Source organism: Ranitomeya variabilis, chromosome 5, assembly GCF_051348905.1.
Source record: "Ranitomeya variabilis isolate aRanVar5 chromosome 5, aRanVar5.hap1, whole genome shotgun sequence".
NCBI lineage: Eukaryota > Metazoa > Chordata > Amphibia > Anura > Dendrobatidae > Ranitomeya > Ranitomeya variabilis.
In genome coordinates, this window is record NC_135236.1 from 136030256 (window position 1) to 136046599 (window position 16344).

Sequence of the window (16344 nt, forward strand, 5' to 3'; positions counted from 1 at the left end):
TTTTCCCTGCTTTTGAGAACTATAACTCCCAGCATGTACAGCAGGTCTATGGCATGCTGGGAGTATAGTTCACCACAGGAGTGGTGATTTTTTGAGCTAGTGCCATGGAAGAAGAGTAGACACAGCTTTTTTTTCTTAATTCTATTAGAGCTTGCCTCCAGGTACAATTCCGGGCTTTCTGTGCTTCTGCTCCATGCACTCAGGGTAAGGTTATCAGCAGCTCGTAAATGCTTTCTGTTCCTGCCGCCTGGCTGGACAGGAGGAAGTGGGCGTCTGATGTCCTGACTCCTGACCCCCGGCTGCAGTAAGTGGCACTGTGGCAGGGTCCCAGCAGCAAAGAAGAGCAGAGCGCGCCTCTCCCCCTCCGTCTATGTTACCTCATGACAGCTGGTGTTCAGACCATCAGACTGCGGCCAAAAACTTCATCCTGTCTAGCGTGGCGGCCGCAGTGATTTTAGAAGTGCAGCGCGATCCTGTGCACAAGGCAAGCTGATGCTGCCTAGTGTGCTGGCTGCAAAGAACAGAACGCCAGCTGACAGCATGAAGGGAGCGACAGATCGAGCGGCCCACTGCAGGGACCGGCCTTTCTGGCATTTGCCAGAAATGCCCTATGGCCAGTCCGGCCCTGGGTATGACAGTGGCCCTTTAAGCTGCCTTATCAATTTTACCACATGCGAAACGGCATAAACAAAAAAAAATTCCTGAATTGCTGATTTTTTTTCATTCCGCCTCAAGCAATCAAAAAATGTCTAAAAATGGTACCAATGAAAACATCAACTGCAAAAAGCAAGCCCTCACATGACTGCTTTCAGAAATATGGAAAAATTATTGCTATCAGAATATGCCGATGCAAAAGTGGGCGGTGGGACTGTGGAAGGCTTTGGGGGGGGGGTGGAGGCGGAGCCTGGGGGGAGTCTCAAGGGGGCCCGAAAATGTTGACAGTATTGGGCCTTAAAATTCCTGGTGACAGCCCTGGGTGTAAATGAGCCTGAAGAACGATTGCAGATATGAAGCCTCTGTCACTCCAGCTCTATTCCTTGCCTAGTGCCGCTTCCTTGTTTCACCAGCAGCATATATAATCTATGACTTTAGTCAAAGGAACTGTCGATCATATCGTTTTTTTGGGGGGATGGGTTAAAATCCTGTCAACAGATGCCCTTTAGTCTCTAATATCTGTGCCTTTTAGGTTGTGTGCACCTCAGGTGCAGTGATTTTCCGTCCCGATTCTTTGTCAGCCATTGCCTCCCATACAGCAAGTTCACACTAGCGATTTTTTCAGTGTTTTTTTTTTTTCTCCAGCAAAACCTGATCACTTGGCAGGAAAGTAGCTGCGTTTTTTATGCATTTTCGTGTGTTTTTTTGGCGGTTTTGGCATGCTAGATTTGTTTCTTGTAAAGTATAGTGTTGAAAAATATATTTCCTATTCTATAAATTAAAGGTTTTCGCACAACAAATGTAGCAAAAGAAGCGTCTCCGTTGCAGAATGTCCAGTGGCAATGTCCTGCGTGCACACGTAGTCATATTTCTGCCTATTTTCTGTCAGCATCCCCGGTGTCAGCTGCTGTGCTGTGGGCGCCGCTGCTGTGCACCTTCTCCTCACTGTGCTGACGCCATTTCCACATGTTGCTCCTCACTCACAATGATGCAATCACGGCCCGGCCATTCCTTCACACCTGCCCGGCATCTTCTGGCCTCATACCTCGCACTCCCCCTAGCGGCCATGTAGGGGTACTGCGCCCCAACCACGTGTACTGCCGCAGTTCCCGCCCCCCGCTGTCTCCCTCTCCCAATACCTGCGCTGACATTCGCCGTCCCCGGTGCTGGCCGAGCCGTGATTGGCGCGCCCGGTGCCTGGCGGGCGGGCTGTGAAGACCCACTTCAGTTTGTCTCTTCTGGTAATTACTTATCCAAAGGTTGAAGACCTGCAAATACCGGGCATTTCCCTGCACCGTCCTGTCAGCAGCGGGCACTGCACACCCCGGCACTGCAGTGCTTATGAGGTGACTGCTCCAGTGCACTGCATCCCTGGACTGCTGACACTTGTAGTGCACTCTGCATGTCTATTGCACTGCATCACTTGGCATCCAGTGACCTGCTACCTGGGGCTGGGCAGCCTCACCTGGGCACCCCACAGCCTGTGTATTTGTAGGGACACCTCCACAGTGAGGTGGGCAGGAGCCTTAGGATGCTTTTTCTCAGCCTGTTGTACCTCCTCATTGCACCAGGTAAGAATAGTTACTATTGTCATTCATTATTTGTATCCTGGCATTAGAAATAATGTCACATTCTATAGCTTTGTGATCCCTCCATGGACAGTTTTACAAGGCTCCAACCTAACTGATTTGGGCTTATGGGGTGAAGAATACTTTCTACCCAATTGTGTTAGGTAAAACAGGTAAAATATAGTCCTAGATATCGGATTTACTGCAGATTATTGGGTGTCTAGAAAACAAACACAGATGCTATTAGTACCCATCTAAATATTATCAAGACCCACAACCCCCCCAGTACCCCAGATCGAAATTCTGAATGACCCCAATCCCCGTTACTCTGTGGGCCTCTTCTGGCTGCTAACAGGTTAATATGGCTTTGGCAGCGCAGGCGCCCTGAATATTCCCAGATCCTGGCTTGACGCAGTCCTCGCTCTTCCAGGCATCCTGTCTGTTTGTACTGCTGGACCTTCCAGGTCTCTTCTTGCCGCCAGCGGCTGCAGACTGCCACACATGCACTAGAGTAGTGGAGAAGACATCTGGACTGGTGCTGTGAACCGCTGTCACTCCCCAGGATGGAGGAACGCTTAGAAGGGGAAGAATAATAGTAGATGGACACTAAGGTCCAGTACATGGATGAGGACTTAGATTATTGTTCCTCTTGTTCCATACACATATGATGAGAATATATTGGGCCAGAATTCACCTTTACAAAAAAATTGCAGTGCATTTTTCTATTAATACACTATTTTTTCACAAGGTGCACGAGGCTAGATGCAAAGTCTCCTATACTTTTATACAGTGCCATAATTGGTGCATGGTTCATGCAGTTGGTTACAGGTGGACACAATGGAGCCAAAGTGTCCAAACACTATTGTGATCATTTGATGTCATTTGTGGTTGGATCTCGTGCCTTATCTATGTGCAGGCAGCATGTGAGTGCTGTCCAGGGTATTGCACGTTTCGTCACTTTACTGCAGGATGAACTATTGTAATACATACCTACACGTATCTCGCTGAAGAGTCTTACACCACTATGGCACATAACCACCTAGAATAGATTAGATGGAATACCATGCATGGGGCAGCGTGGCATGTGTCTGTACATGGCTAGTGACACTTCTCACAATTCTGGCAGCAGTGGTTTATTTTTGCGAGGCTAGAACATGGAAGTGTAGACACTTTTGCTCAGCTTCATGAAGGGTTAAACCTTTCCTCGGAATGTGGATTAAACATTTTTCCAATTATGTCCAGGCAGGGATCCTGAAAAATTACGAGATAAAATACAAATTGATGCTGATGCAGTGGCCAATGTTCACGAAAATGTGTTTGCTTGTGTGGCACATGGTCTTGCACATTGGTCGTGGCTAGTTTTGCAGCCAGATGTCGTATTTTTCTATTCCAGGGTCCTTCAGCAGAAAGCAGCTTAGTAGGTAAAGCTTTATTCCCCCGTAAAATAGCAGCTGACGTAAAATTGGAGCCCCTTCGACTTAGCCCAGATATCACTGTACCTCTTACTGTGCGTGTTGCTATGTGTTTGGAGGGGGGAGGATTGAGCTGTGTGAAGAGGCCCTTTATATTTTCATAGCTGATGTTTCAACCTGAGCCGATCCTGGCAGGGTCCCCCTCGCTGAACATCATAGTTTCCGTTCATTAGGAGCTGGAGTCCGGCTAGGAGCCGAGTGCTGCCTGTAGCACAGCTGATTCTGCAGAGGGGCCTTGGCTTCAATGACCCTTCTAGGCAGAGGTGCATAGAAAAATGGCATCACTAGTGGGTCAGCTAAGGATCTCTGGCGTGAATGTTACAGATAGACCTCTCTTTATATTTGCAGTGGTGCTCTATTACCAAAGTGACACAATATTACTCCAACATAAACTAGTTTAAAATACTCCACATAGGACAACTTGTCTGGAGAACAGGAGTCCTCTGACCCACATTTGCAGATGTAAAGTAGGCACTTCTATTGGCTCTTTCCAGTAAAGTCTATAGGTGTTCATGCTCTTTAATAAAGTCTCAATTTTCTCCTGAAAGATGTAAGATATATTACGTCGGTAAAATCTGCCCCGTTCACAGTGCAAGACGTCTGGATGAAATTATAGCCAATCTCATCTGAATGCTACAGAATTTGGAAATTTACCAATGGTGCAGATTTTATAATATGCAGTATGTCACAATTTCACCTTACAGTTTATTGGGTGGAAATCTGTGGTATATCTGTAAAAAGAAAAAAAAAAAAAATCCAGTTGCCAACGTAGGTCCACATGCAGGCTTGGACTGGCCCATAGGGTAACGGGAATTTCGCGGTGGGCTCCTGTGCAGATCTGACCCCCCAACCCCACTGTATGTTCAGAACTTGGCATATTCAATCTGTACAGAAAAAAGCAGCATCTCGTCATTCATTTACCATACTACTCAATTTATTATTATAGAGAGATATAGGTAAATTTGTGAACGACAGTAGTGTAATATTTGCATACAGGTGAAAAGTGGGCCCCTCAAAGTCAATGTTGCTAGTGGGCCCTCCGCACCCCAGTCCAACACTGTTCATAGACTTTGGATTATTCTGCCCAAAATTAGCTTGCGATTTACCAGTGGATTTACCCCACTGCATAGAACGGGGTGATATCCGAGATGAAAATCTGCATCATACATTGACATGCTGGGAATTATAAAATCCCCACGGCCAGTCACTTTCTATGCAAACAAAATCTGCGGCATGTTGATGAGATATGTTAAAATCTCATCATCCACATACGTGATACTTGAAACCATTGTGAATTGTACGTTTGCGAATGTGCCGGTAAAATCTGCAATATTGCCATATTACGTGGACTTAATCTTGCACGTTTTCGCTTTTGGATCCACCAAACTCGCACCTGGTCTCACTTTTCTATATGCATATATTCGTGATAGAGCATAGGAAGCATTGTAACCTGTTAAACTATGGTATTGACACGTCTTGTCTGAATCATGACAATTCCGTTTTGTTTTTTAGCGGGCTGCTCTGAGCCAGCAGTTGAAGTTGTAATTCCACAGTTAATATGGTCTGGGCAGATCCCTCTGCCACTGAGAGATGACTCAATCTTCACTAACATCCGAAAGCCACGCTCTGTTCCCAAAGATACAACAACCCATCCGAATAATATGTATATCCATCTGCCTGCATTTGGCAGGGACCTTCATTTGCACCTGCAGAGGGTCCATGATTTCCTGGCTACAGGTTTTATGGTGGAGGAAAGGACAGAATTCGGAGACAAAATCCAAACCAAAATCCCAGAGGAAGAGCTTTGTTTCTATGTTGGAGAAGTTCTCAACCACAACAAGTCTTTTGCATCGGTCAGCACATGTTCAGGACTGGTGTGTACCTGTAAATTATTATATGCAAATGCCTTCATTCATCAGGAGAAAAATCATTATATACACTAAAGTAAATAATAATGGCGTTTAGATGGGCACAAGGATGTTCAGGGCATTTTCAGACATTAAAGAATATGGACGCCGTTGTCAACATTTTTAATCATGAATACATTTTTTTGCCATAGTGTCTCATCAGACGTTTTGGGCTGTTTAGCTTCCACAGCTTTTATGTATCACTGTACATAACAGACTGCAGAATGAGTTAGCACTGCAGTCAAATCCATCAGTGAGCTTGTTTTGTCAGCAGAAGTTGTAACCATAATCTCTCTTTTGAACCATATTGTAAGCCAATATATGACCACATCAAAGATCAGCTTTCAGACGGTCATAAATGGGTTTAGGAGATGACGGATTTCACTGTTAGTGCATTCTGCAATCAGGTATGTACTGTCATACATAAAGGCTGTTGAAGACAAATTGACCAAAAGTTTCCATTAACCCGTATTGCAAAAAATGCTTCTTTGCCAAAAATGCAAGCATTAACCTGTCATTCCTCCAAAAACAAGTTATCTCTTATTCATATGATGGGGATAATTTGCTCATCACTTCAGGTCCGGCTCCTGGGACCCCAACCGATCTCAGCAGTCAGTCTCCCAGTGATTAACATTTTGTGACATGGGAGATGACATGGTATTTTTTTTTTTTGTTTGTTGTTTTTAAATAGAATAACCCTTAAAATAGTAAAAGTAAGAACATTTGCCACTGAGGGCGTCCATTTACTTTAAATGTCATCACATGTTACCACTGCCATATTTTCAAGATTCAATATCCAATTCCTTACTGATCTAAAAAATGGTGGAAATCCTCAAAGACAGGTATAAAAGTCCAAGAGGAAGCTTTCATCTAATATGTGACTGATTAAACTATAATATAAACTATGGAGATGATTTAAAAGGGTTGAAACATCAACATTATGGTACATAAAAGCCACTTTACTAGAGGTCAGAGGGGTGGCCCCCTTACAGAGTCCAAGGATGGGTTTGTTGGGTCACATTCCAAATGTATTTTCTTAAAGGGAATCTGTCACCTCATTTTTCGCATATAAGCTGTGGCCACCGCCATTAGGGGCTTATCTACAGCATTCTGTAATGCTGTAGATAAGCCCCCGATGTAACCTGGAAGATAAGAAAAACAGATTAGATTATACTCACCCAGGGGCGGTCCGGTGCGGTTTGGGTCCGATGGGCGTCGCAGGCCCGGGTCCGGCGCCTCCCATCTTCATATGATGACTTCCTCTTCCTTGCTTCTGTCGCGGCTCCTGCTCAGGCATAATTCTCTGCCCTGTTGAGGGCAGAGCAAAGTACTGCAGTGCGCAGGCGCCAAGAAAGGTCACAGAGGCCTGGCGCCTGCCCGAGGGCAGAGAATTACGCCTGTGCAGAAGCCGCGACAGAAGCAAGGAGGATGATGACCTCATATGAAGATGGGATGCGCCGGACCTGGACCTGTGACACCCATCGGACCCGGACCGCCCCTGGGTGAGTATAATCTAATTTGTTTTTCTTATCTTTCAGGTTACATCGGGGGCTTAGCTACAGCATTACAGAATGCTGTAGATAAGCCCCTAAAGGCGGTGGCCGCAGCTTATATGCGAAAAATGAGGTGACAGATTCCCTTTAATCACCTTTTGAGGTTAAAAAAAAAAAAAAAAAAAGTCCCAGCTGGTCCTATTTTGGGCATAACGCTGTGTATCAGTTTTGAATTCCCTATAAAAAGATATAAAACAAGGAAAAGTGTCGGGGAAGAGAAACGTTACACCCCAAAATCAGCTTCTTATGTGGGATTTGGGAGCCAAACCTGCAGCTATCGGCTCATTCCCACATTGGCTGTAGTATGAAACTGGTTCTTCTAATGAAATAATTCCTTCATATGCAAGTCGCTGTAAATAGTATAGTACAGGTGTTGTCTGGGCATATGAAATTGACAGATTGGTGGAGTGCGACACCTAGCACCTCTACTGAAAAGCTGCTATCATCTCTGCTCAGTGTGTAGCAGCCGCTGACAGGTACTGCAGGTCAACTGTTATTTGAGAATGTTAAGTTGGAAGCATTGAACTTGAAAATGACAAGTATCCACAGAAGGCATGTAATGTCCCCATAACTTTACCAGTCACTATTCTTGACTGTAATACATTATTGCCACTGTAGATAACATGACAGTGCAAACCTTAAAGGGAACTTGTCACCCCCTAGGGCGTTTTTAAGTAAAAGAGCCCCCTTCAGCAGCTCTAAGGCTGCATTCTGTGAAGGTGGCTCTTATGTTTATTGTCCCTAGAAATGCTGAAATAATCACTTTTATAAATTGCCTGCCATACCTCTATTGTTTCCCGGAGGTATATCTTCTCCCCCAGTGTCAATCGCCAAAGAGACGTCAATCATGTCCCTCTTGCGTCCTCCTGCTGTAAGTTCACAACGCATGCGTGAGAAATGTTGACAGAGCGCAGGCGCCGGGCATGTAACAGGAACACAGGAGGGGTTGCACAGACGCAAGAGGGAGATGATTGACGTCTCGGAGGCGGTTGACACGGAGGAGAAAACATACCTCCGGGACACAATAGAAGCATGGCGGGCAATTTATAAAAGTGATTATTTCAGCATTCCTAGGGATACTAAGCATAAGAGCCACCTTCACAGAATGCTGCCTTAGTGCTGCTGAAGGTGGCTCTTTTACTTAAAAACACCCTGGGGGGGGGGGGGGTGTGACATGTTCCCTTTAATGCAAGGCATTGAGCTCCCATAAATATATAGTCCGGAAGCTATAACATAAACCTTAAAGAATCATCACCTCCCACCAACTACAGAGATACAAACATGACGTTCTACATTTCCACACAGCGCTTTTCCCTATAAAGGTAGTAACGTGAGCCGCTAGTGAAATACATTTTAAGGCCATGTTCACACGTTCAGTATTTTACATCAGTATTTCTAAGCCAGAACCAGGAGTGGGTGATGAATACAGAAGTGGTGCATATGTTTCTTCTAGATGGTTGCCCGATTCTAACGCATCGGGTATTCTAGAATATGTGTGTCCACGTAGTATATATTGCCCAGCCACGTAGTATATTGCCCAGCCACGTAGTATATTGCCCAGTGACGTAGTATACAGCAGAGCCACATAGTATATTGCCCAGTTACGTAGTATATTGCCCAGTGACATAGTATACAGCACAGAGCCACGTAGTATATTGCACAGCCCATGTAGTATATTGCCCAGCTATGTAGTATATTGCCCATCCACGTATGACACAGGTTAAAAAAATAAAAAATAAACATATACTCACCTTCCGCAGGCGAGTTGTACCTCTGTCGCCTGTGTGGGGTGCAGGCGGCATCTTCCGGTCCCAGGGTGTGATGACGTCGCAGTCACGTGATTGTGACGCGGTCACATGACCGTGACGTCACGGCAGGTCCTGGTCGTGCAGGACCTGTCATGACGTCGCGGTCACATGACCGTTTAGCGGTCACATGACCGTGACGTCATGGCAGGTCCTTCTGCCAGACCATCTGTGCCACCGGAACGTGCCGGTTGCATCGCGAGGAGCGGGAAAGGCGGCGTAGGTGAGTATATAATCGTTTTTTTATTATTTTTAAGATTAGATGCTTTTACTATTGGCGCTGCGTCAATAGTAAAAAACTTGGTCACACAGGGTTAATAGCAGCGGTAACGGAGTGCGTTACCCGCGGCATAACGCGGTCCGTTACCGCAGGCATTAACCCTGTGTGAGCGGAGGGGAGTATGCGGGCACCGGACAGTGAGTGCGGGGAGTAAGGAGCGGCCATTTTCTTCCGGACTGTGCGCGTCGCTGATTGGTCGCGGCAGCCATGACAGGCAGCTGGCGAGACCAATCAGCGAACGAATAACCGTTACAGACAGAAGGACAGACGGAAGTGACCTTTAGACAGTTATATAGTAGATTATACTTTTCCCCTGATTGTTCCACTCCTGGCTTTGGCTTTCGAATACTGATGTAAAATACTGAACGTGTCAACGTGGCCTAAGAGAAGTGTCCAAGGGGTTTTCCTAAGATTTTTGAATATGGACTCCGCTACTTGTGATTGTTGAAATTATTTTTAGAGGTGTCATTTGAAGCTTCTGGAACCTAATGCACAATTTGTAACATGTCCTCAACCTATGACGTATCACTTATAATACTAGTACTTTATGCAACCAAGGGACCTTAAGGCCTCTGCAGGCAGCTGTGCACACGAGTACCATTTCTAGTTATGCTGACATTACTAAATTCTGCTTTTGTACTCTACATCTTGAATGCCCATAAAGTATCACAACTGTCACTGAAGTGTTGTCAAGAGTAAGGCATTACCCTGTCTGTCATGGTTAAAGGGATTTTCTATGATGTATAAAAATGTAGCCAAGAGCAGGAATTGGAAAATAAACTGTACTTGGCCTCATCGGGCACATGCTGTACTTGCCTCTAGTCTTATAGATGGCCTGCAGTGCAATCGGCATTTGTGTTTGGATTAATTGAGGACGGTACTGAAGAAAAGCCTATAGAAATGTTAGGGGAATTGTGTATTAGGCTACCTTCACACATCAGGTTTTTAGTGTCAGGCTAAATCCGGCTAATTTTCAAAAAACCGGATCAGGCGAATGTTGCCACCGGATCAGGTTTTTTTCCCATAGACTTGTATTAGTGCCGGATTGCACCGGATGACATTGCGTTTCATCCGGTTTTCGCCGGATCTGGCAAATCTGCCGCTTCCGGTTTCTTGAAAAAACGTCCATAGCAACGTTTTTTGTCTCCGGCGAAAAAGCCTGAAGCGCCGAATCCGCTGAAGCGCTTCCGGCTGTTTGTTAGAATGGAAGCCTATGGGAGCCTGAAGGTGCCGGATCCGGAAAAAGGCGGATCCAGCAGCCTGATCCGGTTTTTTTAAACTGAGCATGCTCCAAATTTTTTTTTATCCAATAATCTAAATAGGCTAGCTGGATCCATAAAAAAAACGGATCCGTTGCATCAGTTTTTCACAATCTGCGCCAGATCCAGTTTTTCCAACATTCGCCGGATTTAGCCTGACACTGAAAACCTCATTTGTGAAAGTAGCCTAATAGGTGCACAAGGGAATACTGGAGACAGAGCAGGCACAGTGCTAATTAATTATGGTGATAAGTAACTATGCAGGAATGGAAAGAAAACCATCCATTAGGAAGAAATTCCCATACCGCGTCCTTGCGCATTGTGTAGACTGCTGAATTGCTGTTTAATTCATGTTGGCACCTACAAGCCTGTTACTGTGATATGATAATTTTTCATTTTGGAGTGGTTTGGCTGTCTGGATGACTGCTGTCAGTGCGAATTGTCAAATGGCTCCAGAGCTAGATTCCTAGTTGTCTCTTTTCCTTTACTTCACTTGAAACTATGATAAGGAGTCTTTATCTACTTTATAATTTCATATCCCTACAATCAGGCAGTCTACAGTAAATCTGGAGCAAATTAGACATTTTTGTAATGTAATTCATATAATGTTTTAGTAAAGAATATTTCCTTCTAGAATAAAAGACAGTAAAATACAATATTTATAAGGTCTTTATCCTTTTTATATCTTCTCCTTTCATACTTTTCATAATCGACAACAGTACATGGCTACAGCTTCTGTACAAATTGCTGTCAACCTTTTGTCCAATGGACTTGGGAGAGGAAAGGTGGATAATTCCGCACTGCTGATTAGATCTAAAGCCAGGAGTTCGTATAATAGTTTTTTTAAGTCAACGCGTTTTTGAAGTATACACACTTCTTCCTCAGGACATAACCTGGCTTTGGAGCCTTAATCCGCTCCTCAGCAACGTGGAATTGTCCACGTTTCCTCTCCCAAGTCCATTGTATTGGTTGGATGACCTGCGGATCTGCTGCCGCTGGAATCTCTATACCTGTACATTGTTGTGTGATCACAACTCCTTCAGGTTAGCACAACCTTTACTTATTTTAATTTGATGTATCTAGGGTAAGACCCTATTGAGCTATTTCTGCTCCCCAGGTCCTACACATATAACCTTTTCTCCAGATGCCTGATTGGATGAATTTCAGTGTGTTACTGTATAGAATAATTAGTATAAGGCCGGGTGCACACGATCCATAAGTAGCAGCGTTTTGGACGCAGTGCATGTTCACTGCCTCCAAAGCGCTGCTGTCCATTGAACGCAGGGGAATCTGCATGTGTTCACTGAACCGTGTGGATTCATATTGTTCAATATATTCAATAGGTGAAATTGACATGCTGTGTTCTGGAAAGACGCGCCGCATGTCAGTCTCCACGGGTGAGCTGCAGGCATCCGTGGACACATAGTGGACATAGGATTTCTTGACATCCCATCCACTATGCTGGAGCAGTGTCAAACCCGCAGCAATTACTGATAGTGGGCACATGCCCTTACAGTTATGAATTCAAGGTGACTAATATCCACATATGGGCACTCATGGGTAATAGGGTATAGTGAGTGGTAAATTCATGGCCGTGGCATATCCTCTGTGGTCACTGTAAAGCCATTTTGCTGCATAGGAATTTTATGTACCCTATGCTGTTATCCTTGGCTGAGTCTTAGGCCACGTTCACATGTTCAGTATTTGGTCAGTATTTTACCTCCGTATTTGTAAGCTAAAATCAAGGAGTGGAACAATCAGAGGAAAAGTATATTAGAAACACGTCACCACTTCTGTATTTATCACCCACTCCTGATTTTGGCTTTCAAATACTGAGGTAAAATACTGACCAAATACTGAATGTGGCCTAAAAATAGAGGTTTTTTTTATTTTAACAATAGGGACCAGGGGAACACAGACATAAGAGGGCCCCTGTCCTAGAACAGGATATTGACTCTTGGCAGTCCAAAAACGTATCTGACAGAAGCTGCTTGTAACTTTGGAGATGAAATTGGGCGTCTGGACTAGTGATGAGCGAATATACTCGTTACTCGAGATTTCCCGAGCACGCTCGGGTGACTTCCGAGTATTTTTTTAGTGCTCGAAGATTTAGTTTTCATCGCCGCAGCTGAAAGATTTACATCTGTTAGCCAGCATAAGTACATGTGGGGGTTGCCTGGTTGCTAGGGAATTCCCACATGTAATCAAGGTGGCTAAGAGATGTAAATCATTCAGATGAGGTGAGGAAAACTAAATCTCTGAGCACTAAAAAATACTCGGAGGTCACCCGAGCATGCTCGAGAAATCTCGAGTAACGAGTATATTCGCTCATCACTAGTCTGGACGTGTTGCCCCAATCATGGCATGTCTGCTCCTGCTAGGGACTCTTCTTCATTGTGGCACTTGTATTCACATGAGGTATTAGCATGCAAGTCTACCAAAGATAAGATTTCCAACAAAAAAAAAACAAAAAACAGACTTTCAACTAGGACAGTGCTTTACAAACTGAGGTAACCTCTAGTTCCTGGTGAGGCATTTTTTTTTTTTTTACAGAATTGAACATAAGCTGCAGAGGGTGCTATCTGGTTGCACATGTCAATAAAGCCATTTTGTGTCTATACTTTATGGCGTCTTTGGGACAAATAAAGGTAAATTAGGGGATTATTCCCATCATTACAAGTTATAATCTAGCCGCAGGACAGGTGATACCTTGCTGAATGCTGGGAGTCCCACTAATCAGACAGTCACCAATCCCAGTAATAGAAGAACAACTTTGTAATGAAGCAGTAACCGGTCCGTGCATGTGCCCATCGCCGGATTCATTGTCTATGGGACTGCTGGAGACATTGTAGACGATGAATGGAGCTATGGCGCACAAACTGCCATCACTTCACTCAAACTAGGCACCTCAAGACCCTGCTCTCTGGATCAGTCACTGCTTATCTTAAAGATATCTGCCTATTCTTTCTAGTGTTTAACAATGATATTGTTGTAATATCACAACTCCCCTGTAGCAGATATTTTATGTAGAACTTAGCCCTCTGCAATGTTTTTTTTTTTTTTTTTTTTACAAATTTTGCATTTTTACTAGATTGTAATGTACTTCCCCAGTCTTAAAACATATATTACAATGGATTATTGTTGTCTCTACTCTATTGTTTATTTGTCTAGGGAGGTGCTGAGCCATCTGAGGGCGCTGTAAACATGTCTTTTTGTACTATTTAGCGGAGTTTGCCTGCAGCACAATTGGACTTCTGTTTATCTCCACACCTCATATTGGAATTAATTACTTTGGTTCTATGAAGCATTGCAGGGTGGAAGTTTTCCTAGACAGCAGAGAGATTTGTTCCGTCCCGCTACTTTACCTCTTGGATTCATCCACACCCTGTTACCAGGAATAGTCACAAGGACCCTAGATAAATCTCTGCTGTAGGTCGTTTCTGGGCTTCAAGGTTTTATTTTTAGTGTAAAATGCGTGTGTTGTTTTTGGCAGAAGTTGTGTTAGACGGAGAAGCCTCTCCTGAGCTCCAGGCTCCTGGTGATTCTTTCCCTTTGCTGTGGTTTGCAGGTTTTTGAGAGATCTTCAGTGAGCACTCGCTTGCTTACAACACAGCATCGGAAGTAAGAGATGGAAGTGCACACTTGTCGTATATTCTGAGGAAATGAACCACTAGCATAAAATTACTTAGTGGAAAAAAATTGTCCTGGTTGGACATAGGGAAATAATTAATTACAACTAAATGCTCTTTATAAGAAATAAATCTTAGGGACCCAAGAAGTATTAACAAAGCCTATCTATGTTGCAGAATTTTCCCCACAAGCATTTTTGCAGATAGTTTTTCTTTTTGGGAGGGAGAGTATTGGCACTTTTACCCATTGTCTTTCAGTTTTTTGTCATAAAACTTGGTAAGAACTCAAGTAGGGACCAAGCCTGTGTATTTTAAGAGGCGGTCTGTTGTATATCAAATGCCACTTTTTTGCCACTGCTAGACATACTGTAGAGTGATACATAAAACCAGATTAAGATTGAGAATTACACTTGGTCCATATGGCCCTCCGTACTTAGTGTAGCTGTCGTAGTGAGATGTTAGCAGCTTTGATTAGTCGGCGTTTGGGTGATGAGATCTCTTAATCTCTATATCAGAAGGGCAGGAGCGCTGTACCTCTTCGTTTTTCTGATCAGCTCTGCTTAGCTAAGATTGCATGCCGCAGATTTCAAAAGCGCTGCAGTTATACAATTCAGTCAGGCATAAAAACTAAGTGTGTGCATGAGTTGTTTTTTGTTTTGTCTTTTAAATCATCGCTTTTGATGCTACTGTAAACATCAGCTTTTTATTTGCATGAAATAATGCTAAAAAATGCAATGTGTGAACATAGCCAAAGTGCGTATTAGGGTAGAGTCAGACGGTTGGGTTGTATAATTCAGAGAGAGATCAGAAGGCAGTAGTGTATTGCCTGGCCGACGGCTCTCCTGATTCAAGAGTGCAAATATACGGTATATTTCTATGCAGCTATCATGCTTGTTCGGGTCGGGAAAGCTGCTAGTAAGTCCGTGCACTCCGTTCTTGCTCCAATTTATAAAGCCAGCGGTTTGCACTTATGGCGATACTTTAGTCAACCACACTCCCTTAGGCTACTTTCACACTTGCGTTTTTCAGCTTCCGTCACAATCCGTTGTTTTTTTGAGAATACAGGATCCTGAAATTTTTTTTGCAGGGTCCTGCATTTTCCCATAGACTTGTTTAAGCGACGGATTGTGACGGATGGCCATCCGTCGTGCACTGGATGCGTCGTGTTTTGGCGGACCGTAGGCACGAAAAAACGTTCAAGGGAACGTTTTTTCGTACGTTGGGTCTGCCATTTCCTACCGCGCATGCGCGGCCGGAACTCCGCCCCCTCCTCTCCGGGACTTTAAAATGGGCAGCGGATGCGTTGAAATACTGCATCCACTGCCCACGTTGTGCCAAATTTTCACGTGCGTCGGTACGTCGCGCTGACGCTTAGCGACGGACCCGTACCGACGCAAGTGTGAAAGTAGCCTTAGATTTCAATGGAGAGAGCCACTTCTTGGCTGAATAGGATTATCAAGCAGCCCGTTTTTCTAAAAGATTGCCATCCGTAAGCAGCGTATTCATTACCCACATAGAGTGGGTACGGAAATTATTCAGTCCCCTTTAAATTCTTCACACTTTTTTTTTTTTCTTTGCAGCCATTTGGTAAGTTCAAAAAAGTTCATTTTTTTTCTCATTAATGTACACTCTGCAACCCATCTTGACTGGGAAAAAAAAAACCAAATGTAGTAATTTTTGCAAATTTATTAAAAAAGAAAAACTATCACATGGTGATTTATGTATTCAGACCCTTTGCTCAGTATTGAGTAGAAGCACCCTTTTGAGCTAGTTCAGCCATGAGTCTTCTTGGGAATGATGCAACAAGTTTCTCACACCTGGATTTGGGGATCATCTGCCATTCTTGCAGATCCTCTTCAGTTCTGTCAGGTTGGATGATGAACGTTGGTGGACAGCCATTTTCAGGTCTCTCCAGAGACGCTTAATTGGGTTTAGGTCAGGGCTCTGACTGGGCCAGTCAAGAATGATCACAGAGTTGTTCTGAAGCCACTGCTTTGTTATTTTAGCTGTGCGCTTAGGGTCATTGTCTTGTTGGAAGGTGAACCTTCAGCCAAGTCTGAGGTCCACAGCACTCTGGAAGAGGTTTTCATCCAGGATATGTCTGTACTTGACTGCATTCATGTTTCCTTTAATGACAACCAGTCGTCCTGTCCCTGCAGCTGAAAAACACCCCCATAGCATGATGCTGCCACCATCATGTTTCACTGTTGGGTTTGT

The 16344-nt window shown here is 44.2% G+C and overlaps 1 protein-coding gene across 3 annotated transcripts in view; it reads left to right on the forward strand.

Annotated features, from left to right (window-relative positions):
• The first annotated feature begins 1894 nt into the window (after positions 1–1894).
• The window catches only part of ADAMTS17 (ADAM metallopeptidase with thrombospondin type 1 motif 17), a 383062-nt gene continuing 368612 nt past the window's right edge, over positions 1895–16344 (forward strand). For 2 of the 3 annotated variants that reach the window (XM_077263365.1, XM_077263367.1), the window contains exons 1-2: positions 1895–2225; positions 5207–5568. In XM_077263365.1, coding sequence (XP_077119480.1) covers positions 2186–2225; positions 5207–5568 — 402 coding nt within the window. In that variant the 5' untranslated portion in view covers positions 1895–2185. The remainder of the gene's footprint in view (positions 2226–5206; positions 5569–16344) is intronic. The other variant, XM_077263366.1, reaches the window with a different exon arrangement.